The following is a 24,672-nucleotide window of genomic DNA, read 5'->3' on the forward strand; positions in this document are numbered from 1 at the left end:
ATGACAGACAAAATGAGAAAAGAAAACTTGCTGATGGAAGGAGGTTTTCACTGAAAATCTCACGATACATGGCCCCATTCATTCTTTCCTTTACACGGATCAGTCGTCCTGGTCCCTTTGCAGAAAAACAGCCCCAAAGCATGATGTTTCCACCCCCATGCTTCACAGTAGGTATGGTGTTCTTTGGATGCAGCTCAGCATTCTTTGTCCTCCAAACATGATGAGTTGAGTTCTTACCAAAAAGTTATATTTTGGTTTCATCTGACCATATGACATTCTCCCAATCTTCTTCTGGATCATCAAAATGCTCTCTAGCAAACTTCAGACGGGCCTGGACATGTACTGGCTTAAGCAGGGGGACACGTCTGGCACTGCAGGATTTGAGTCCCTGGTGGCGTAGTGTGTTACTGATGGTAGGCTTTGTTACTTTGGTCCCAGCTCTCTGCAGGTCATTCACTAGGTCCCCCCGTGTGGTTCTGGGATTTTTGCTCACCGATCTTGTGATCATTTTCTGTAGCTCAGTTGGTAGAGCATGGCGCTTGTAACGCCAGGGTAGTGGGTTCGATTCCCGGGACCACCCATACGTAGAATGTATGCACACATGACTGTAAGTCGCTTTGGATAAAAGCGTCTGCTAAATGGCATATATTATTATATTATATTATTTTGACCCCACGGGGTGAGATCTTGCGTGGAGCCCCAGATCGAGGAAGATTATCAGTGGTCTTGTCTTCCATTTCCTAATAATTGCTCCCTCAGTTGATTTCTTCAAACAAAGCTGCTTACCTATTGCAGATTCAGTCTTCCCAGCCTGGTGCAGGTCTACAATGTTGTTTCTGGTGTCCTTTGACAGCTCTTTGGTCTTGGCCATAGTGGAGTTTGGAGTGTGACTGTTTGAGGTTGTGGACAGGTGTCTTTTATACTGATAACAAGTGCCATTAATACAGGTAACGAGTGGAGGACAGAGGAGCCTCTTAAAGAAGAAGTTACAGGTCTGTGAGAGCCAGAAATATTGCTTGTTTGTAGGTGACCAAATACTTATTTTCCACCTTAATTTGCAAATAAATTAATTAAAAATCCTACAATGTGATTTTCTGGATTTTTTTCCTTCTCATTTTGTCTGTCATAGTTGAAGTGTACCTAAGATGAAAATTACAGGCTTCTCTCATCTTTTTAAGTGGGAGGACTTGCACAATTGGTGGCTGACTAAATACTTTTTTGCCCCACTGTAAATTTAGGGCCTGCTTTTTCCAGTCTGGGACACTTTCCCATTCAGCCCTTCCTGTAGGTGGGGGCGCAGACAGAAGTAACGTTTGTTTCTGTCAGCTATAATCGATAAAGAATCCTCTCACCACCCTCTCTGCTATCTTCACACCCGCAGGCTCACCCCCTCCCAAGGTACGCTGGTTCAAGAACGGTCTGGAGATACACCCTGACCAATCAGAGCTCTCTGTGGCACAGGACGGCTCTCTTGTGATTGGTTCAGCATCTGCCAGTCACAGTGGGGACTTCACATGTGTAGCCAGCAATGATGCAGGTTCTGTGGAGCGGAAGACCCGGTTGAAAGTGCATGGTGAGATCTTATCAATTCCATCTTTATTCAAAACTGATGTGAGTTCAGATAACAATAAAATGTCTTAACAAAGGGACTTCTGGATGATGTATGTCTCTCATACTCCTCTAGTTCCCCCTGAGATCCAGGATGATGGACAGCCCCTGAACCTGACAGTCACCCTGAAGCAGCCACTCACTCTGGGCTGTGATGTCATTGGTATCCCCTCCCCCACAATCACCTGGAGTAAAGACGGGCAGAATGTGAGTCACCTACCAGGCATTCAAATACACTTCTTAAAACACTTTTTTTTTTTACGTATAGGTATAGGTGACCATACTTCTACTGACTTCGAGGACAACCATGTTATTTGTATCTAGCAACACAGTGACACCAAGTGGTCATTTAGTTTATCACAGTCCAATATTGATCTTACTGTAACAAGCACTTACAATGTATGTCTGGCTGTGTATAGGTGGTGGACTCCCCTGGAGTGTATCTACAGAATGGGAAGAGACTTCTGAGAATCTACCGGGTCCAGACAGAGCACGGTGGCCAGTTCAGCTGCATAGCTAGTAACACAGCTGGGCAGGCCCAAAGGGACTACAACATTGTTGTTCAAGGTGAGCCTTCATAGTGCTTAAAATCAAGTCGGTGTCCTACCTCTCCCATTGATTTTACATTTACATTTACATTTAACATTTAAGTCATTTAGCAGACGCTCTTATCCAGAGCGACTTATTTAAAGGTTAAGCAAAGTCAGTTGTGTAAAATAATATTTTAAAGTACTACTTAAGTCATTTTTTGGGGATATCTGTACTCGACTTTACTATGTATATTTTTGACAACTTTTACTTCACTCATTCCTAAAGAAAATAATGTACTTTTTACTCCATACATTTTCCCTGATACCCAAAATGCTTAGCAGGACAGGAAAATTGTAAAATGTAAAATTCACACACTTATCAAGAGAACATCCCTGGTCATCCCTACTGTCTCTGACCTGGCGGCAGTGGCGGTTCTAGTTTGTACGGCTCCCTAGACGAATCCCCCCCCCCCACCAACAAAGACAGAAACTATCCTGCACTAACTGTACTTTTTATTCAGACATTTAGAACCACGCAAATAAATAATCGTAACATTTAAAACTATATAATAATTAAAACATATACAAAAATAAGACTCCTAAATATCAAAAAGAAGTAACAAAGACAAATAGAAAAAAATATTTAAAAAATACAAATTTGTGTTGATTTGGCACTCGAGCATCAATACATTACCGAATCCCCCAACACTGTCAACCAAGAGTCAAGACTAAACCAGTTCACCTTGGTGGTGTGCAGACTGCTTTTATATTATTCTTAACCATTTCGCTTAAACCTAAAAAAAAATGCAACAATATGTCTGTGAAACTATATATTCACAGTATTATGAATTGTGGTTTATTTTGTTGCATTTCGGAATGTGACTAATTTTACTAATTGCATTAGTACTGTACAAAGTTAGAGGTGCGCTATTTGATAGATTCCCCCACTCCCCCAACCTCAGGCTTTCAGTGGGGAGACCTGAGGTTAAGCTAACCCCACCTTCCTCCCCGTCTTGTACTTCTGAGTGGAGACCTTCCCAGGCAGTAGCCTGCCTAGCTCACAAACTAGAATCAGGGCACCCACTCCGACAAGGTTAATTGACCCACAGTCCCACACGGTGACATGATATCATTGATGTGACGTGCAAATGAGCGATAGCAAACCGATCGTACAAATGTCACCATGCCGCCCCCTGCAAGATGCTGCCCGGGGCAGTTGCCCGTGTCGCCTATATCGCCATTGACTGGCGGACTCACTAAATACACATGCTTAATGTTGTCTGGGGGTTGGAGTGTGCCTCTGGCTATCCGTAAATTTAAAATACAAGAAAATGGCCCCCATCCTGCGCTGGTGTCACTAATTTGAAATGATTTATACTTTAACTTTTTATTCTTAAGTATATTTTAGCAATTCCAGGTCTAAGTTTGAATTGCATCCTACCATGGCCTAACTTCTCTCTCTCTCTGTGTGTGTGTGTGTGTGTGTGTGTGTGTGTGTGTGTGTGTGTGTGTGTGTGTGTGTGTGTGTGTGTGTGTGTGTGTGTGTGTGTGTGTGTGTGTGTGTGTGTGTGTGTGTGTGTGTGTGTGTGTGTGTGTGTGTGTGTGTGTGAGTTAGCCCCACCAGTGATCTCGGGGATGTCCAGGGTACAGGATCTGTCAGTGGTGTCAGGACAGGAGGTAGAGTTCCAGTGTCGGGTCAGTGGGCGCCCAGCCCCCAAAGTTGAATGGAGCCGGGATGGAGAGTGAGTCTTTCTTGACATTGACACTTGTGCATATAGCTACTACCCATCAAATTAAATTGTTTATTCACACTCATATACAATTGTAGGATCGTAATTTGATTACTCTTGTGTTGCTGAGAATTTTCCTGCACGGCAGGAAATACAAACTTGTAGTGTATTTTAGTTTTAAAAAGGATTCTAAAGTTTGTAATTTCCACTTTGAAATTTCAGACTTGATTTGTCCAAATGAAAAATGTATCAGACCCAACAAAAATATCCATGAATTATAATCCACATAATGATTCACATTTCCTGTTGCTGCAGGATTATTTTCCTGCTGTAGCAAAATTAGCTCAAATTAATATCCTACATTTGTACATACCCCATGTGTCAGATATCACTTTTTGTGTGTGGATTAGCCTAGTCAATACACTGTCAGGCTTTGGAGTATTGACCCCTCTCCCTCCTACTCCAGGGTGCTGTCCAAGGACGGGGACCCCCATGTGGAGTTTCATGAGCAGGGCCAGGTGATGAAGGTGAAGGCAGTCAGACTGAGGGACCAGGGCTTGTACCAGTGTCTGGCCAGTAACAGCGCTGGGACACAGATGCGCCAGTTCAGACTCACTGTGCAAGGTACTGTTCCCTCTCTCATGTTTCCTTCTCAATGACCTCATACCAACAACACAAACTTCCTTCTGCATCTCAGAAATAATTACAATGTTTATCGCTGAAGCAGATTCACCTTCTATACTACAGTATACCTTTAGAATGTCACCTTTCTCTCTTCTCACGCTCCTCCTCTCTCCGCCTGTTTTTCCAGCTCCCCCCACCATCATGGGCCCCAGTGAGACCTCAGAGGTGTCTGTGGTGTTGGGTTTCCCCACGGTTCTGCCCTGTGATGTAGAAGGTTCTCCCATGCCCAGTATCACCTGGCTGAAGGACAACCAGCCCATCGTGTCCAGTGCCCAGCTCACCTACACCCGGGGTGGGCAGGCACTGAGGTTGGGGGCAGCACAGGGCGACAGTGCCGGTCTCTACACCTGCCGAGCCTCAAACCCAGCAGGCACCACTCTTAAACACTACTCACTCAGTGTGCTGGGTAAGGGAACCAGACAAGGAGAGGGTTGATTCTGGTGTATGTACTGAACAGTAGTCTAACATCATTAGAATTCAATGTACGTAAATACCAGAGAGGTATTTGACTGCCTGTTTGATTTGATCAGTTCCACCCCAGATTGAAGGGGACTCTACATCTCTGAGTTTCGGTAGCCGAGATGAGAAAGTCCGGATCAACGGCTCATTAACCCTGTCCTGTCTGGCTAAAGGCTTCCCTGAACCCAAGACCCAGTGGTTCAAAGATGGACAGGTTGGTTTGTGTTTCTGTCTAGCTACTGCATTTCACACAAGTTCATTTAACGCAATAGATGTCTATTTCTGCTTATTTGAAACATTTTTGTATTTATTTTTGCTGTTTCTAGTTGTTGACTAGGAACTCCCACACTGGTATCCGTGAGAGTGGTCACCTTCTTCACATAGACAATGCCATGCTCTCCCATGAGGGACAATACACCTGCATGGTCACCAACATTGCAGGAGAGGACAAGAGAGACTTCCACGTCACTATTCAGGGTGAGTGTCCACGTATGGAATTTGAACTGTCTGCCTTTGGTAAAATTAGTTAATTCACACTATGCAACATAATCTCACTGCACTCTTGTGAAACTAACTGAACATTCGTTCTCTCTCTCTCTCTCCAGTTCCTCCCATCTTCCATCGGGGGAGTAACGGTGCAGCAGCCTGGGGTCTGGGAGGAGAGGAGGAGGAAGAGGAGGAGGGAGGAGGAGGGGTTAGAGATGATGAGATGACAGAGAGAAGGGAGGTGGTCCTGGGGCATCCCATCAGCCTGTCCTGTGAGAGTAACGCCATCCCTCCGCCCCATCTCAGCTGGTACAGAGAGGGACGCAAGCTCTCCACCGCTGACGGAGTGGTACTGCTGCCAGGTGAGAGGGGGACCATGCCCTCTAGGTCTAGTTCTACGATATCAAACTGGTACAACGACCAGTATGGCACTACTGCAGCATCAGCTCCACTGTGATCCAATAAGATGCTCTGTTATGTTGTTGTCCTTTAGGTGGGCAAGTACTCCAGATTCCACGGGTCCAGCAGGAGGATGCTGGGAAATATACATGTCAGGCAGTGAACGAGGCAGGGGAGGACCGCATGCACTTTGACCTGGAAGTTCTGGGTAGGCACGCTTTGTTACTATCCCTGTTATTCTGTCAACTTATTATTCAATCATGGTCCTCGTACAGTCAAAAGCCTTAATGCCTAAACCTGCAAAACGGATGCGCCATTTCCGAATGTTTTTCTCTTTTGGCGTCCTGTTTTTCCAGTCCCCCCAGTGATAACGGGCCAGTTGGATGAGTTCATGGAGGAGATAGGAGCAGTGGTGAACAGTACCGTGGCTCTCCACTGTGACGTGACGGGTCACCCAGAACCAGCCATCTCCTGGCTGAGGGACGGCACACCGCTGCCCTCCGGACAACACCACAGCATCAGTGAGGACGGGAGACAACTACAGGTCAGAATCCCGTATACCAAAGCACTGCACTGCTTAGTACAGTATAAGGACTTCCCTTGGAATAGAATGGCCCCCGTCCTGCACTGGTGTCACTCATTTGATTTAATTCAATATACAGCCCTCTCTTATTTCATCTGTCTCAGGGGGCAGGTCTATAATATTATGTTATTAATTATTCTGTCTTTCAGATCCTCAGTGTGCAGGTGTCAGACATGGCCAGCTACCTTTGTGTGGCTGAGAACAAGGTTGGAGCAGTGGAAAAACTCTTCAGTCTGACTGTGCAAGGTGAGATGGAGCCCACAAGTACAAACATCTCTTCAAATGCCACATCAAGCTGATTTCTACAATTCACACAGGAAGGACAGAGATATCCTGTGAATGTGTTTACGTGTTAGCTGAGTGTGAGCTGATGTATTCCTGTTCCTCTCCAGTTCCCCCAAGGATGGTAGCTGGCAGGGAGGAGGAGGTGAGTGTGATAAAGGGTCACATGGTGTCCATGCTGTGTGACGTCCAGGCGTATCCTCCTCCAGAGATCACATGGACCAGAGATGGACAGGTCCTCCAGTTCAGCACGGGCATCCATATCCTGCCAGGTCAGAGCTGGCTCCTCAACACACTGCCCAGAGCCCATAACACACTCCATAACTCATTGTGTACTCAATCGTCCAACCATACACAATAAACGCATAGCAATTCAATTGTATCTGTGATTTGTCTACTGTCTACTTTTATCTGTGATTTGTCTACTGTACACTGTCTTTCTGCTGTTCTCTGCTGACATCCTCTGATACCTGCCATCTAGTTTACTGTACTGTCATTCTGATTAATTCACTGAACATGAACTATGCCTTCTGAACTACGTATTGTTGTCTGTACTGTAGGAGGTCAGATGCTGCAGCTGCCCCGGGCCAGACTAGAGGATGCGGGACAGTACGTGTGCACTGCCACCAACTCAGCAGGCCAGGACCAGAAGAGCATCCTGCTCAGTGTCTATGGTGAGAAACTGTGCTGCCCTCTTCAGTGTCAAACTTCACTTGCTACAATATCTTAATTAGCACTTAAATATTGTCTATTTTATTCCTATGGGTTTACAGTCCTGCCCACGCTGAAGCCCCGCCTTGACTCTGAGTCAGAGGTCCTGACCCCTCAGGTGGGGTCATCTGTCACTCTGCGTTGTGAAGCTCAGGGCATTCCAACACCTGAGGTCACATGGTACAGGAACGGGCTGCAGCTGGCAGCTAGGACTGGACTGAAAGTGGAGCAGCATCAGCTGGAGATCATAGGAGTGCAGGTGAACACACTGTCATCACATTCAGTTGGTGCTGTCCTAACTGCTTTAGAAGAGTTAGCACTGATAACTAAGGGCATGAGATTAACCCTGTTTTAAGCATCAAAGTGAAACACTGTTGTTCTGTTTCATGCTGACTATGGTTCATGGTCCATAGGTGGCTGATGGTGGAATGTACATCTGCAAGGTGTCCAATGTGGCTGGACAAGTGGACAGGACCTTCCGCTTGACTGTTCATGGTGAGACTTGCCTCCCATGTAACCTCCATTAGATCTGTGTCTTACATATGGTAATACTGGCATATCAGATGTCACAGTATAATGAATATCATTGTTTCTATTCTGTTCTCCTCCTTAGTACCCCCTGTCCTGGATGGGCCTCTTCATGAGTCCCTCACCCAAAACCTGGACTCCCATGTCACCTTGCTGTGTGAGCCTACAGGGGTCCCAGTACCCAGTATAACATGGCTGAAGGATGGCATCCCTATTGGTAAGAAACTGTAGTTTTATAAATGAACTGTGAAAAGTTCAGTTTTGACAAGATCACATTTTGACACGTGTATTAATGCATTTGAATGAATGAGACCTCCAGCTGCTGGTTTAGCCTGACCTGTGTGGTTATTTCTTTCCCAGAGAGCAGTCTGCAGTGGCAGTGGTCGGTACGAGGCAACAGGCTGGAGCTGGGTCCTCTGACCCTCTCTCACGCTGGAACCTACACCTGTGTGGCCAAGAACAGGGAGGGACAGACTCAGAAGGACTTTGCTCTCACAGTGCAAGGTAGGCTACAGACTCCCCCACAACAGTGGCAGTCGGTGACGTTCAAGATGAGGGAGTATGATTTTTTTTATTTTTAGAAGCATGGCTTTATTTCTATTACAGCATATTAGATGACTGTCATTCATATTACATTCACCCAGTTCAATGTAACATCGATAGATTTAGACTACTACATGAAACTCAAATTTTCCCTATATCCATCATGAGTTTGCTATAACATAGCATATGAATGAAAGTTTACAAACGTAAGTGCACACAGGTCGAAAGAAAGATTTCAGGAAACAGTGACAGACAGTAACACATTTAATATCGCCTTGCACACTCTTGCCTGCATCTAGCTGATCTAGGGTGTAATCATTAGTCCAACAGTTGCAAACTAGAGTTCCTGTTGGACAAATTCAGGTATGTTTATCCGTGTTTCGTTGGCTTCCGTTTGAATACACCCCTGATCACACACAAACAGTTAATTTTCAGAGCCAGATACAAAACAACTTGTTGTATTACTTCTCGCATCTACGTGCTCTCCTCCTCTCACCTTTTCCCTTCGCTTATGGACATCAATGCACAACACATCAGCTGTCTGTGACCAGGCGATTAAACCTTTTCAAGCCAAACCTTCATATCATAACCGCTACACACAGCCTACATTGTTGTCAACATATTAGCAAAAGTAACGTCATAGTCAGCATAACTAATAGAACTAACGCGTTAGTAAACGTACTATAATCATGTAGTACAGTCAGTAAGCAATTAACAGTTACGCCGGTGGGCCCCAGTAGCAATAAATTAGTAAAGCCAAAGCTTACCTTGACTTGGAAGAGTTCCAGTGTTGGATAGACATACAGTAGCCAGCTAGCTAACATAGTATGCCTCTCTATTTGAGCCGGGTATTTGAGTAGGCTAACCTAGCTAGCTGCTGTTAGGAGTGTGTATTGGAGGCGAAGTCAGGTGCAGGAGATTAGAGTGTAGTGAACAGGCACACTTTTTATTCAGGTCACACTGACAGCACAAAATAACATAAAATGTGCCCAAAACACGGAACATAGATAAAAAGTAATGCGTGTAACCATATCCACAATATCAAAATACACATAACACAAACAATTCTACACAAGACATGATGAGGAACAGAGGAATAAATACATATGAATTGATTGGGGAATGAAAACCAGGTGTGCAGGGAACAAGACAAAACAAATGGATACATGAAAAATGGAGCCGCTGCGATGGCAAGAAAGCCAGGCGACATCGACCGCCGAACACCGCCCGAACAGGGAGAGGAGCCGACTTCGGCGGAAGTCGTGACAGCTGCACTAGCTACCTAAGTAAATTAAAGTGAAAGTGACATTTTTTGGGGGGAAATATAGCCAGCTCTCTCTTTCACTCTCTCTCTCGGTCCTCCATTTTTTAAAAGAACTTAATTTGTTCAAAACATTTCAACTATTGTCTTTCTCTCTTTGAGTCAACTATTCACCACATTTTATGTACTGCAGTGCTAGCTAGCTGTAGCTTATGCTTTCAGTACAATATTAATTCTCTGATCCTTGATTGGGTGGACAACATGTCAGTTCATGCTGCAAGAGCTCTGATAGGTTGGAGGATGTCCTCAGGAAGTTGTCATAATTACTGTGTAAGTCTATGGAAGCGGGTGAGAACTATGATCCTCTTAGGTTTTGTATTGAAGTCAATGTACCCAGAGGAGGGCAGAAGCTAGCTGTTTTCTGGCGACACCATGGTGCTACCCTACAGAGTGCTGATAAAGCTATATTGCAAGACATTGTGGTTTAATAAATGATTTGGTGACATGAGAATATATTTAGTGTAGTTTTATCTAAAAAGGATAACTTTTTAAATGTTTTACCTCCATTGTCCCTACACATTGTAAATTAGATTACACCCAAGAGAATCACATGTCGTGAGGAGAATCAAAGACCTTTTGCATGTCAGTGTTGTGAGTCATAGTGCCTATCTTTTGTTTCAGTGTCCCCCACAATCCTGGACTCTGGCCATCCATCTGACCTGAGTGCCCCAGTGGGCGATGAGCTGACTCTGGAGTGCAAAGTGAAAGGGACACCCACACCCCGCCTCAGCTGGCTGAAGAATGGAGTGACTCTGGAGGGCTCAGACACCCAAGAGATAGAGTGAGTCCCTCTCACTTACAATTGGCAGCCTAAGTACAGTTGAAGTCGGAAGTTTACATACACCTTAGCCAACTACATTTCAACTCCGTTTTTTTCACAATTCCTGACATTTAATCCTAGTAAAAATTCCCTGTCTTAGGTCAGTTAGGATGACCACTTTATTTTAAGAATGTGAAATGTCAGAATAATAGTAGAGAGAATGATTTATTTCAGCTTTTATTTATTTCATCACATTCCCAGTGGGTCAGAAGTTTACATAGACTCCGTTAGTATTTGGTAGCATTGCCTTTAAATTGTTTAACTTGGGTCAAATGTTTCGGGTACCCTTCCACAAGCTTCCCACAATAAGTTGGGTGAATTTTGTCCCATTCCTCCTGACAGAGCTGGTGTAACTGAGTCAGGTTTGTAGGCCTCCTTGCTCGCACACGCTTTTTCAGTTCTGCCCACAAATTCTCCACGGGATTGAGGTCAGGGCTTTCTGATGGCCACTCCAATACCTTGACTTTGTTGTCCTTAAGTCATTTGTCACAACTTTGGAAGTATGCTTGGGGTCATTGTCCATTTGGAAGACCCGACCAAGCTTTAACTTCCTGACTGTTGTCTTGAAATGTTGATTCAAATTATCCACAGAATTTTCCTGCCTCATGATGCCATCTATTTTGTGAAGTGCACCAGTCCCTCCTGCAGCAAAGCACCCTCACAACATGATGCTGCCACCCCCGTGCTTCACGGTTGGGATGGTGTTCTTCGGCTTGCAAGCGTCCTCCTTTTTCCTCCAAACATAATGATGTGCAGTTGCAAACCGTAGTCTGGCTTTTATATGGTGGTTTTGGAGCAGTGACTTCTTCTTTGCTTTAGCAGCCTTTCAGGTTATGCCGATATAGGACTCGTGGTACTGTGGATATAGATACTTTTGTACCTGTTTCCTCCAGCATCTTCACAAGGTCCTTTGCTGTTGTTCTGGGATTGATTTGCACTTTTCACACCAGAGGACATTCATCTCTAGGAGACAGAACGCGTGTCCTTCCTGAGCGGTATGACAGCTGCGTGGTCCCATGGTGTTTATACGTGCAGACTATTGTTTGTACAGATGAATGTGGTACCTTCAGGGATTTGGAAATTTCTCCCAAGAATGAACCAGACTGGTGGAGGTCTACAATTTTTTTTCTGATGTCTTGGCTGATTTCTTTTGATTTTCCCATAATGTCAAGCAGAGAGGCACTGAGTTTGAAGGTAGGGCTTGAAATACATCCACAGGTACACCTCCAATTGACTCAAATTATGTCAATTAGCCTATCAGAATCTTTTAAAGCCATGACATAATTTTCTGGAATTTTCCAAGCTGTTTAAAGGCACAGTCATCTTAGTGTATGTAAACTTCTGACCCACTGGAATTGTGATGCAGTGAATTAGAAGTGAAATAATCTGTCTGTAAACAATTGTTGGAAAAATGACTTGTGTCATGCACAAAGTAGATGTCCTAACTGACTTGCTGAAACTATAGTATGTTTACAAGAAATTTGTGTAGTGGTTGAAAAACGAGTTTTAATGACTCCAACCTATGTGTATGTAAACTTCCGACTTCAACTGTATGTGTATCAGTGTTATTCTCTTAACAGGGTTCGATATACAGGGCTGCCTGCTGGCCCGGGGAGGTTTTGAAAACGCTCAGTCGAGCATCCCCATCAGCGCCCCGCTTGGGCCAGTGAAGGAAATATTGTAATAAGGCTATTTTTAAACTAGGCTATATAACTGATTAAAGACAAACAAGCAGATGAAATCCCTTAGCTGTCTGTTCCTTATGTCAATTATTTATCACCAGTGGTGATTTGATCATGTAAATCTTGGTGGGGCAAGCTCCAACAAAGTATTTTAGATGCATGCCTGCAAGCCACTACACAACACAACACTAAACAATACATTAATTGCACTATAACAGTGACAAATGGTGCCCACAAACTGTTAGGGCCTACTTAAAGCTGTCCCAACAGCAGTCCCAACACCTACACTTGGCTATCAGCGGAGCCTTGTCTGGCAGCGAAACAGTTCATTCAGTATAATTTACTGCCTTTAAAAAAAACATACAGTACCAGTCAAACGTTTGGACACACCTACTCATTCAATGGTTTTCTTTATTTGTACTTTAGAGGTTCTACTACTCCAATATAATTATTCTGTGATTTCATTTCTGATCAGTTTTCATGAGAGATGTAGAAACGTTCGTATGTTTCCCGCTGTTTAAATTGAAGGGTGTTGTGAAGTTATTATGAGCAAGACAACACTGAATGTTGGCTTGAACTTTGTTTTCCATGCAAAGCATTTCATTTCAAATGGAAACCTATTTTTGTTCACCTTCTAGTTTTTAAAACTTCTTCAGGATTGGTGGGTCCCCTGCGGGACGGTTGAGTAGGCTAATGTGATTAGCATGAGGTTGTAAGTAACAAGAATATTTGCCAGGACAGTGAAAGAATACCATGCTATTGTTTGAGGAGAGTGCACAGTTTTGAACATGAAAAATTATTAATAAACAAATTAGGCACATTTGGGCAGTCTTGATACAACATTTTGGACAGAAATACAATGGTTCATTGGATCAGTCTGAAATGTTGCACATACACTGCTGCCATCTAGTGGCCAAAATGATACAAATGGTACAAAAAAAATGGTTGTTTTTTTCTTTGTATTATCTTTTACCAGATCTATTGTGTTATATTCTCCTACATTCCTTTCACATTTCCACAAACTTCAAAGTGTTTCCTTTCAAATGTTACCAAGAATATGCATATCCTTGTTTCAGGGTCTGAGCTACAGGCAGTTAGATTTGGGTATGTCATTTTGGACAAAAATTGAAAAAAAGGACGGATCCTTAAGAGTTAAACATGATACAGACACCCCTCAATAACTCTTCAGCATCTCAAATGGCGAGACTGACTAGTGACCACATGGAAAGACTTAATTAGTGAGTTTGTGTCCGGAGCATGATGTCTATTTAGTCAGGCAATGCCCACATTATTCTGACATATTTTAGAATGTAAAAATGCATTATGCTTAGCGGTAATGCAGTATGCTTATTATGCTTAGTGGCTTAGTGGTAGACTATTACAACAGTGAAATATAAAATGTTGGTTCTTGAAAATTACAATTAAGTGCTCAAAAAAATAAGTGAAAGACCTTGAATTTGACTTGCCAATGACTGTATTAACCTTGTATAGGCTACTTGCTTAGCTCGCCAATGAAAGAGAAAAATCACCTGCTATTGAAATGATGCTTCATCATTTGCTTTCCTGTCAAATGTTCATATGGCTGTAGGTATCCTAGTGGTTAGCGCCTTGGGCCAGTAAACGAAAGGTTGCAGACCGTATACCCAAGGCGACAAAGTGAAAAATGTGTTGATGTGACCTTGAGCAGGGTTAATCATTCTAATTTGTTTCAGGGGCTCTGTACTACTATGGCCAACCCTGTAAAACAACACATTTCACTTCACCTATGTGGTTTATGTGATAATAAAATGCTTTATATATATTTTATTTCTTGGAGGGGCCAGTAGCCTTCAGTTGGCACTGGACCTGTGTGACACTGGCAAATTTACCTGAATGTCCAGCCCTGCTTCGTAATCACTGATGTGTGTGTGTTCTGTGTTACAGCATATCCCCTGATGGGAGCACTCTAACCCTGCTAAGGCTCAGGCCTGAGGACTCTGGGACTTACACCTGTCTGGCGGTCAGCCCTGCTGGCCAGGAGAGCAAGATCTTTACCCTCCTTGTACTGGGTCAGTTGTCTTTTATCTACGTGTTAAAGAAAATATTTCCTAACTAAATTAGTACTGAGCTTCCTAGAAACAATCTGGATTCTTGGTAATAATGATGATGTAATTCCGCACAGTGCCCCCCTCTATCTCGGGTGAGACCAGTGCCCCCAGAGAGGTGCAGACCACCCAGGACAGTGTGGTGACCCTGGAGTGCCAGGCAGCAGGTAACCCTCCACCCCAGATCAGCTGGCTCAGGAATGGACGCCCCCTGCTCCTCTCTCCACGTATCCGCCTCCTCTCCGCAGACACTGTACTCAGGTAAGATTCTATACATGACAGATGTCTAGTTTGGTTGCTCTCTCACAAAGCTGCCTTAATGAAGGAATAAACAGGATATTGTTTTAGTAAGTATGCCTGAGTTTCAGGTGAGGTGAAAGTGAATGTGTATGCCCTCTGTGTGTGTAGGATCTCTCCAGTGCAGCTGTCAGACTCTGGGGTCTATACATGTGTGGCACGCAGTCGTGCTGGCCTCGCTGAGCTTAACTTTGATGTACAGGTCCAAGGTACTAACTTACCCACCTCCTTTTGATGAATACACCAATGAGCTGTAAGTGTTATACCTGTAAACGGATGTCTGTCTGTCTGCCTGCCTGTCTCTGTCTCAGTTCCTCCAGGTGTGGACCATGTGGAGCCTGTAAAGCCGGTCACAGTGGTGCGGGGGTCCCTGGTGACGCTGACCTGTGAGGCGCAGGGTGTCCCCCCTCCCTCCTTGAAATGGCTAAAGGACGGCCAGCCTCTGTCCCTGCATCGCAACCTGCTGCTTGACGGCCAGGAGACGCGGCTGCAGCTGCCTGACGTGGGGCTCTCTGACAGAGGCCTCTACAGCTGTGTGGCCAGCAACCAGGCTGGCAGCAGCACCAAGAGCTTCAACCTCACTGTGTTGGGTGAGCAGGCAGAACAAACGTTCTCCATTCACCCAAACAGCACCTACGCACAGATGAAAAGTTGAAGCTCCGCTGAAGCAATAGGAATGTTGTTTAACAATGGTGTCATTTTCTATTCTTGTACAGAGCCTCCAAAGATCTCCATCAGCTCTCCAGAGGAGTTGATGGTGGCCGTGAACACTGCTCTGGAGCTGGAGTGTACTGCAGAGGGCGTCCCCTCTCCTACCCTCAGCTGGCTCAAGGATGGGCGCCCTCTACAGGGAGATAGTGAGATAGTAGAGGAGGACGGACACTTCCTCAGGATTACCAAAGTGCAAGTAAGTCACAAACGTAATGACACAGCATTTTGTTGACATTCAGACCTCACTGCTGTATAATGGTAAACACCAGATCATACCAGTGATATCTCTGTTGTTAGGTGGAGGATGCAGGTCTATACACCTGTCTGGCTAGCAGCCCAGCAGGCGAGGATGGAAGTAACCACTGGGTCCGTGTTCAAGGTGATACATGTGTTTCCTAGCCGTATATTGTCAATCCTGCTAATAGATAGCAAGGTACTTATAAATCAAATCCTGATCCTAATCATCAACGCTTGTTTCCCTGCTCCAGTTCCCCCAACTCTTCTTGGTTCTGATGATGTCAGAACGTTGTCAGTCCCAACCAAAGGACACCTGACTCTGGAGTGCCAGGCTGACAGTGACCCTCCACCAGACATAGAGTGGTACAAGGACGACGTGAAATTACAGGTCAGACTGGACGTCATGGAAACAGGGTGGCAGGAATCACACAATATAGTACAAAACGTTATTGACTCTCTCTTTTCCCGTCTCCCTCTTTCTCCCCTGGTCCCAGCTGGGGGGTCGTATCCAGAGGCTGGCCGGGGGTCAGTACCTGGAGATCCAGGATGTCAGGCCTCAGGACAGTGGCCAGTACAGCTGTGTGGTCACCAACATGGCTGGAAGCACCAACCTCTTCTTCACTGTGGAGATCCTCAGTGAGTTGATAACATGATGAGTTAGGAAGAAGATTGAGATCATGCGTTCAGTGATATGGAATAGTTCTGCAGTATAAACCTCAATCAATTATAATGTGTATTTTCATGTCTCTTTCCCCCCAGTGCCACCAGTCATCAGAGAGAGCAGCTCTGTGGTCACTGCACATATCAGTCAGGATGCAGTCTTGCCCTGTGAAGTAGAGGGGGAGGCCTCACCTACAATCCTGTGGAGGAAAGATGGCATCCCTATAAGTCCTGATGACAACAAGTAAGGGCTTCTTACTTTTTGTTCCACTGACTTAGCTAATAGAGGTTATTGGGATACTGTCTTTACACATAAAGCAGAATGTCATCTTCTGTATGACTGTAGATGTGTAGATTGTCAGAGGAGCTGACTGATTGTGTGTGTCCTGTGTCCCAGGTACACCACACTGTCTGAAGGCTCTCTGCGTGTAAAGGCTGTTCAGCTGAGTGATGCTGGACGCTACTACTGCACCGTGTCCAATCAGGCCGGATCAGATCACCATGGGATGGACTTACGCGTGTTTGGTAAATAAATACAACTCAGAGAAAAACAGAATCACACCATAATACAGTAGATTGACCTTTTTACATGAACATTTTGGATCAGACACTCTTATTCAGGTTTTCAGCCACTTGCATTACAGTCAGCACCTTACAGTCAGATTGGTTTGTATGCCATACATATCTATTTTTTTATGACTTGGGTCCCTGTAGTTGGTCCCTCGATCAACCCTGGTCCCTTCAACGTGACGGTGACCACAGGGGTGAGAGCCGTGCTGAGCTGTGAGGCCACAGGTATACCTGCACCTAAAGTCACCTGGAAGAGGAATGGGACTCCCATAGACCTCAACCAGCAGTCTGGCACATACAGGTACGTGGAGCAGAATGGCCTGTCCTCCTGTGAGTTATAAAACAATGGACATACATACAAAGGATTCATTTTGAATTATTGTGTGTGACTTTGTTTTGTTTCAAGGTTACTCTCCTCTGGATCTCTGGTCCTTTTCTCTCCATCCAATCAGGATGAGGGATACTTTGAATGCACAGCAGCCAATGAGGTTGGAGAGGAGCGCAGTGTCATTGAGGTTATCCTACAAGGTATTGTTGCTTTTAGGTCCTAATCCAACATTGGTAGAGAGCCATTTAATCTAAGATAAAGACTGAGATTTCTTCTCTCTTTCCCTTTAGCCCCCCCCACCATTGAAGATGACATCACAACAGTCATTGCTATCAAAATGGCCCCTGTGGTGCTGCCATGCCATGCCCAGGGCCGCCCAGAGCCCAGTGTCAGCTGGACCAAGAGTGGAGCCAAGCTGGGCTCCCGAGGAGGGAGTTATCGGGTCCTGCCCACAGGTAGGTCCAACTGCTGCTCAGAGTGTAACATGGTACTGTGGCCATCAGTGATTCTGTCATGTTAGTACTTTGGTCTTCATTGTTGTGGTACTGTACTGTTTGGATCCAGGGGTGCTGGAGATTACAGCTGCTACCCCCAGTCATGCAGGGAGGTACACCTGCTCTGCCCGGAACCCTGCAGGGGTGGCCCACAAACACATCACTCTCACAGTGCAAGGTGGGTCCTCGGGTGGATTGTTGTTAAGGTTATACAGTAATGGTTAATGTTTTTGCTTTTTAACTCTCTGTCTTAATTTTGCCATTTAACAATGGTTCGTCTGTATATGATAAACAACGACAATGGATTTGCCCTCTCCGACTCAGAGCCCCCTGAGATCAGGCCCATGACAGAGGAAGTACAAGTAGTGTTGCATCATGGGACGGTTCTGCCCTGCGAGGTAAAAGGTTTCCCTCGACCCTCCATCACCTGGCAACGAGAGGGTGTTCCCATATTAACTGGTGAGAATGTCCTCTTTTAAACACTTGATCAGAAATCAAGCCATTATATAACACATTGGTCAGTTATACTCTGCTGCTTCTGAATAGTGATGTCTTCTTTCTATGGCTCTACAGGTCACAGACTGGCTCTCCTCTCAAATGGAGCTTTGAAGTTCTCTCGGGTCACACTGGGTGATGCGGGCACTTACCAGTGCCTGGCACAGAATGAAGCTGGCACAGCAATGGGAAGGACACGGCTCGTGCTGCAAGGTAACACACTACACCTCTACAGAGCATATACATTTTGTCTGAAAAGTATGGAGGCACTTGTTGGTGATTAGTTGAATGTTTGTGGGCCTCAGAGAAATGTAAATAATGTATATCTCAATAGTGAAAGGTTCAACTATGTGTGATGGTGTTGCTCCAGTTCCCCCAGTACTGAGTGTTCCTCGTGTGGAGTACACGGCCGTGCTGGGCCAGCCAGTGAGCCTGGAGTGTGTGGCAGATGGGCAACCCCAGCCGGAGGTGTCCTGGCACAGGGAACGCAGGCCCGTCACAGAGGGGGCACACATACAGCTCTTTGCCAACGGCACCCTGAGGATCGCGGCCTCACAACGTAGTGATGCTGGCCTGTACACCTGCTCTGCAAAAAACCTCGTTGGCAGGGCCAGCCATGACATGAGGCTTGTCATAATGAGTGAGTGGATAGGAACTGAGGGCATGAGACAGATTTAACCGTAATTTAACCTGACATTAGGATTAACAGTGAATGGCGTAACTGATTTGCCAGTAATAAACAGAGTCTTTCTTTCTCTTCTAGTCCCACCTATGATTCCTGCTGGTCAGCCAGAGCTGTCTGTTGTCCAGGGCTTCCAGGCCTTGTTGCCGTGTGCGGCTCAGGGTTTGCCAGAGCCCAGGGTGTCATGGGAGAAGGACGATAACACCGTGCCCAACCTGCCTGGCAAATTTACTGTTCTGCGATCAGGAGAGCTGATCATTGAGAGGGCAGAGGTCAGAGACGTTTCTACTTTACAGTGTATAATCAAGGTGATTTAGGTGAAGATTCTGATCAACTTTTTGTCCCTTGTAGCCAGGTGATGGTGGTGTGTTCACCTGTGTAGCCACCAACACAGCAGGCACAGCGAGACAGGACACCCGCCTGTCCGTCAACATGAGGCCCGCCTTCAAGGAGTTACCTGGTGACGTGACCCTGAACAAAGGCCAAAGTCTAAGCTTGTCTTGCCATGGCCAGGGCACCCCTACCCCTGTCATCTCCTGGACCGCTAACAACAGCCCCTATCCAGGTACTCCACTGGCTACATATTCTGTTATGATTGATTTAAGGATTGATATAATGATCTTGATTGCTGCAATAGTCTCTCTCTCTAGATCTTTATCTATCTATCTATCTATCTATCTATCTATCTATCTATCTATCTATCTATCTATCTATCTATCTATCTATCTATCTATCTATCTATCTATCTATCTATCTATCTATCTATCTATCTATCTAACTCTATCTATCTCAGGTTCCAGTGTGGATGAGGCAGGCAGAAGCTCCTTGGTCATAGAGAATGTGACCATGAGTGATGCGGGAACCTATGTGTGCCTAGCAGAGAACAGTGTGGGCACCATTAGAGCACTCTCATTTGTCCGCATTAGAGGTGAGCACTTTAAAGACATGACCAGAGTTTAGACTGTTTATATTTGTATTGTTCTATTTGTTGATAGGGGTACACTGTATGTAAGGGGTGTATCATGTATCCTTAGAACCTCCAGTTCTGAAGGGAGAGGCCCACATCTCTCAGACTGTGGCCCAGGGTGGCACCGCCATGCTGGACTGTCCTGTCCAGGGAAACCCTAGTCCTGTCCTCCGCTGGCTCCGTGACGGCAGTCCCCTTCTCCGCTCCCTTCGCCTGCAACCCCTCCATAATGGCTCCCTGGCCATCTACAGCGTCACGGTAACACATCACGTGTCCTATCTGTTTCCCTCAGAAATATTTTTATCCAGTGTTCTTTGAATTTGAGAGTTCATATATTGAGTTAAAAAATGTCTGTACAAACAAAAAGAGAGTAGGCTTACACAAGAAATGATGGACAATTTTGAAGTCAGCTTAAGAGTGAGAGGATGGACCACTGACTGCAGTCAATCTGCACTCCATCTGCAATCCTGGGTCATGGAACATTGTGTGACCTACAATAACTGCAGTGTCCGAGTCTGGCCGTAATCAGAATGGCGTGAGTTCAGTCAGAGGCTAACAGTATTAGCTAGAGAGGGAAGGAGGGAGCTCAGATATGGATGTTCCCAGGCTCTCTCCCTGTTCTGCCGGCTGTAACGTTGTTAACTTTGTTACCTCTATAGCTAATGCTGGAATAGTACACCCTGCAGCTGACACTCTCAAAGACAAATAGTTCTTCTCACAGAGAGCTCTGTGATACTCTGTTGTCATACTGAGTTATTGCCGAACGAGCTAACGGAAAAACCATAAACTTTCCTTTTTAGAAAATGTCAGCTTTTAAATGCGTCAATGAGGGATAGAAGTTCCATAAAAAAATCGGAAATATGCATCAGTCCTTTTCAACAGAAAAAAAAATGAAAACAGCCAGTGGAACACAATGTTTATTGTAGAGTTGACTGACGCACTCAAAGAAACTCAAACGGGACTTCTTAGGACAGCAAGACTTTATTCAGCAGCATTCAACAGTACACCATACTTCAGCAGATGGAAACGTATTTCTGACCCGTCAGTAAGCTAACACACCCTTTTAGAAACTTTGAAACAGGGCAGGACCTAAAAGACTCATCCCTTGGTCGTCATACCAGAATGTTACTTCACTGAAGGATATAATGCTGACAGGACATGATGATCAGTTTGGAAGTCAAGATCACCTATTTTCTATTATCTTTGACGTACACAAAGTTGATACAGAGGATTAAACAAAGATGTTTTAAGACATCATCAGCTTGATTTATAAATGTCGTAGTTAATAATTGGCCAATTAATGCAGGTTATTGTTAGCATATGAATATGACAAGTGCAGCTTCTAGTAGAAGCCTACACACTCACACATTCACAATCTTCACACACACACTACACACTCACATTTAGCTGAACCACTGGGGTAATGTCACTACATTCCATGATGTTATTTGGAAGAGTGAAAGGATGAGGGTCCCCACCAGCAATATCAATCCTCATATTTCAGAGGGACAATAATAATGTGCTTGTGTTAAATGTGTTTATGCCATAACATCTATCTGTCGCCATCGGTGTTAGAGAGGAGATGCAGGGGAGTACCAGTGTGTGGCTGAGAGTGAGGCTGGAGTCGCGGAGAGAACTGTCTCTCTCAAAATACAGAGTAAGTGATGAGTGGACCATAAACACAGTCACACCAACATCCAAATACTGTTGTGAAAACATGAAAAAGGAGTATTCTTAAAATTACACACATTTTTTATTTCATTCTCTAAATGTTTTCTCTCTCTCTCTCTCTCTCTCTCTCTCTCTCTCTCTCTCTCTCTCTCTCTCTCTCTCTCTCTCTCTCTCTCTCTCTCTCTCTCTCTCTCTCTCTCTCTCTCTCTCTCTCTCTCTCTCTCTCTCTCTCTCTCTCTCTCTCTCTCTCTCTCTCTCTTGCCACAGTTAAGGGAGGTTACTCTAATTGGGAGGAGTGGGGCCCATGCAGCACCACCTGTGGACGAGGGGTTCAGGAGCGAATCAGGTTATGCAACAATCCAGAGCCAGTCAATGGGGGGCGATCATGCGACGGTCCCAGTATGGACTCCAGAAGATGTCAGACTGGACTCTGTCCAGGTACGACTGATTGAACTGATCTCCTGTCACTCCAAACAGATGCAGCTGAGTTTAACAATGGAATTATATAATGTAAATAAAAAGATTAGTACTATATCCCCCCCCTCTCTCTCAATCTGTCTCTCTCTCTCTCTCTCTCTCTCTCTCTCTCTCTCTCTCTCTCTCTCTCTCTCTCTCTCTCTCCCCCCTCCATCTTTCTCTATGTTTGGTGACTGAAGGGGAGGCCCCTCGTAAGGCCAGGGGCAGCCTGATAGGGATGGTGAATGATAGGGAGTTTGGGGTGTCGTTCCTGGAGGTTAACATCACAGAGGACCGAGAGGAGGGAACCAGCACCCTGCAGGCCCACCTGGACAACATCCCCCCTAGTGTGGGTGAGTATGGGAGTGGGAGAGGATTCTGTTTAGAAATATCAATCAAGTCAGTAACTTAATCAAGTTGTGAAGACGTTGTGTATATATCCCTCAGTCACTGTCATTGAGCATGTCTGTACCCTGACCTATCATACTCTTAGAGATGTTTCCATATAAGCTGTGGTCTTACTACGGATGTTTTGCAGGTCCATTGCTGCGGGCGCTCGTGTCTGTGTTTGCTCCCATCTACTGGACCACAGTGCTGCAGACTGGAGCAGCCAGGAACGGCTACTCACTGACCCAGGGCCTGTTCAGACAGGAGTCCCAACTGGAGTTTGACACAGGTCAGTTAAGAACAGATACAGTTACATTCTGCAAAATAACTTGATTTTTTTTACTCTACTTTAAATGTAGTCCTACAACAGTGTTTGTCTCTACTGAACTGAATGTTCCCTTTAAATCTGTACAGGTGTAAGATCTTAATTGGATCACCCTGTTGTTGCAAGAAATGTTCTTAATAGCAGGAAATACAAACCTGTAGTGTATTGCAAGGTTAAACAGGCTTCTCAAGTTTATAATTTCCACTTTGACCCCCCCTAAGGTCGATGTCCGTGCCCCCCTGGATATTGAATTAGCATAATAAAATCAATCCCCATAAAAATCAGTCAGTTTAAGATAGATATTGGATGCGTCTCAATCCACTGCGTCTGCCCATGTCGCACTTCAGCATCTGTGGTGACAGAGCTAGAACGGTGTCTGTCAGCCCATGAGACATCCTGAAGATCGGTCTTCTCACAAAATCGCCTGTAGCGTCTGTTTGGCCCCTCTATGGAAAGATGAGACTCTCACGAGCGTCTTGGGACTCATCTGAAGTCGATACAGCCGATCTACCATCTTCTGTCTGTAGCGTCCGAACAGTTTGGGCTACACACTAACCCCTCTGTGGAAAGGTGAGACTCTCACGAACATGTACATGTCTGTTGTTTTGCACAGGACCCACAAGACTGAAGGTCCCCAGTAGCAGTTGAAAAAATGAATGGTAGTATATACGGAGACTGTTTAGTGCCAAAAATAAGGGGTTAAATACACGTAAGAAAGAAATAACAAATGTTTCCTCTCATCTTTCTTATATCGCTGTTTCATGTAGTGATTCTGTTATTCAATGCATTTCTATGGCCAAATAGCAGTAAGGCCAAAAATAATGTTTCATCAAATTACATTTTTTTAAATATTTTTTTGTGATACTTCGAGGTGTCTTAAAATACCAAATTAAATAGCAAAATGATCCCTGATATGACAATCTTAAAACAATTCCATATAGCTTAGTAGAACCCCCCGCCCCAGCTTAGACAGGGCTTAGAAACTTGTCAGATTTAATTTGCTCTAACAAAAAAATGTATCAACACCTAAACAAATTATCATTTAATTAATATTCATCACAATAATGCACATTTCCTCTTGCTGCAGGATTATTTTCCTGAAATTATAAAGTGGTCTAATTAAGATCCTACGCATGTACATTGTAAGAGAACCAGCAGAGGGCATATTTCTCCTTGAGTGCAGTTCATTTTTGTTCACTTGAGAATTCAGATTCCTAGTCCTTTATTGTCCCCAAATTTGTCTCAATAATACACAAGAACAGTGAAACACAACAGCAGCTTCTCACAAAACATAGTGCCTTCAGAAAGTATTCATACCCCTCGACTTATTCCACATTTAGTTGTTACAGCCTGAATTCAAAATCGATTAAATTACTTTTTTCTCTCACCAATCTACACACAATACCCCATAATGACAAAGTGACAACATGTTTTTAGAAATGCATGCAAAGTTATTGAAAATTAAATACAGAAATATCTAATTTCCATAAGTATTCACACCCCCGAGTCAATACTTTGTAGAAGCACCTTTGGAAGTGATTACAGCAGTAAGTCTCTAAGAGCTGGATTGTGCAACATTTGCCCATTATTCTTTAAACAATTCTTCAAGCTCAGTCAAATTGGTTGTTGATCATTGCTGGTCAACCATTTTCAGGTCTTGCCATAGATTTAAGTAGATTTAAGTCAAAACTGTAACTCGGCCACTCAGGAACATTCACTGTCTTCATGGTAAGCAACTCCAGTGTAGATTTGATCTTGTGTTTTAGGCTATTGTCCTGCTGAAAGGTGAATTAATCTCCCAGTATCTGGTGGAAAGCAGACAGAACCAAGTTTTCCTCTAGGATTTTGCCTCTGCTTAGCTCCATTCCATTTATTTTTTTATCCTGAAAAACTCCCCAGTCCTTAACTATTACAAGCATATCCATAACATGATGCAGCCACC

The 24,672-nt window shown here is 44.6% G+C and overlaps 1 protein-coding gene across 1 annotated transcript in view; it reads left to right on the forward strand.

The window, feature by feature from the left end:
• hmcn2 (hemicentin 2) overlaps positions 1-24,672 on the forward strand; it is a 71,581-nt gene that overhangs the window by 33,426 nt on the left and 13,483 nt on the right. Inside the window, exons 26-69 of the mRNA XM_035787317.2 lie at positions 1,382-1,573; positions 1,685-1,815; positions 2,028-2,175; positions 3,754-3,880; positions 4,335-4,492; positions 4,680-4,958; positions 5,083-5,225; positions 5,338-5,488; positions 5,617-5,859; positions 5,991-6,104; positions 6,253-6,440; positions 6,629-6,725; positions 6,872-7,033; positions 7,322-7,435; positions 7,535-7,731; positions 7,886-7,967; positions 8,086-8,217; positions 8,361-8,504; positions 10,486-10,645; positions 14,290-14,414; positions 14,528-14,711; positions 14,859-14,956; positions 15,059-15,337; positions 15,464-15,654; positions 15,756-15,837; positions 15,947-16,083; positions 16,190-16,331; positions 16,455-16,599; positions 16,753-16,880; positions 17,070-17,226; positions 17,332-17,453; positions 17,544-17,708; positions 17,818-17,925; positions 18,072-18,206; positions 18,321-18,455; positions 18,613-18,882; positions 19,006-19,196; positions 19,276-19,489; positions 19,718-19,852; positions 19,959-20,149; positions 21,467-21,548; positions 21,830-22,000; positions 22,219-22,371; positions 22,557-22,694. Coding sequence (XP_035643210.2) covers positions 1,382-1,573; positions 1,685-1,815; positions 2,028-2,175; positions 3,754-3,880; positions 4,335-4,492; positions 4,680-4,958; positions 5,083-5,225; positions 5,338-5,488; positions 5,617-5,859; positions 5,991-6,104; positions 6,253-6,440; positions 6,629-6,725; positions 6,872-7,033; positions 7,322-7,435; positions 7,535-7,731; positions 7,886-7,967; positions 8,086-8,217; positions 8,361-8,504; positions 10,486-10,645; positions 14,290-14,414; positions 14,528-14,711; positions 14,859-14,956; positions 15,059-15,337; positions 15,464-15,654; positions 15,756-15,837; positions 15,947-16,083; positions 16,190-16,331; positions 16,455-16,599; positions 16,753-16,880; positions 17,070-17,226; positions 17,332-17,453; positions 17,544-17,708; positions 17,818-17,925; positions 18,072-18,206; positions 18,321-18,455; positions 18,613-18,882; positions 19,006-19,196; positions 19,276-19,489; positions 19,718-19,852; positions 19,959-20,149; positions 21,467-21,548; positions 21,830-22,000; positions 22,219-22,371; positions 22,557-22,694 — 6,840 coding nt within the window. The remainder of the gene's footprint in view (positions 1-1,381; positions 1,574-1,684; positions 1,816-2,027; positions 2,176-3,753; positions 3,881-4,334; positions 4,493-4,679; positions 4,959-5,082; positions 5,226-5,337; positions 5,489-5,616; positions 5,860-5,990; positions 6,105-6,252; positions 6,441-6,628; positions 6,726-6,871; positions 7,034-7,321; positions 7,436-7,534; positions 7,732-7,885; positions 7,968-8,085; positions 8,218-8,360; positions 8,505-10,485; positions 10,646-14,289; positions 14,415-14,527; positions 14,712-14,858; positions 14,957-15,058; positions 15,338-15,463; positions 15,655-15,755; positions 15,838-15,946; positions 16,084-16,189; positions 16,332-16,454; positions 16,600-16,752; positions 16,881-17,069; positions 17,227-17,331; positions 17,454-17,543; positions 17,709-17,817; positions 17,926-18,071; positions 18,207-18,320; positions 18,456-18,612; positions 18,883-19,005; positions 19,197-19,275; positions 19,490-19,717; positions 19,853-19,958; positions 20,150-21,466; positions 21,549-21,829; positions 22,001-22,218; positions 22,372-22,556; positions 22,695-24,672) is intronic.

This window comes from Oncorhynchus keta, chromosome 14, assembly GCF_023373465.1.
Source record: "Oncorhynchus keta strain PuntledgeMale-10-30-2019 chromosome 14, Oket_V2, whole genome shotgun sequence".
NCBI classification, from domain to species: domain Eukaryota; kingdom Metazoa; phylum Chordata; class Actinopteri; order Salmoniformes; family Salmonidae; genus Oncorhynchus; species Oncorhynchus keta.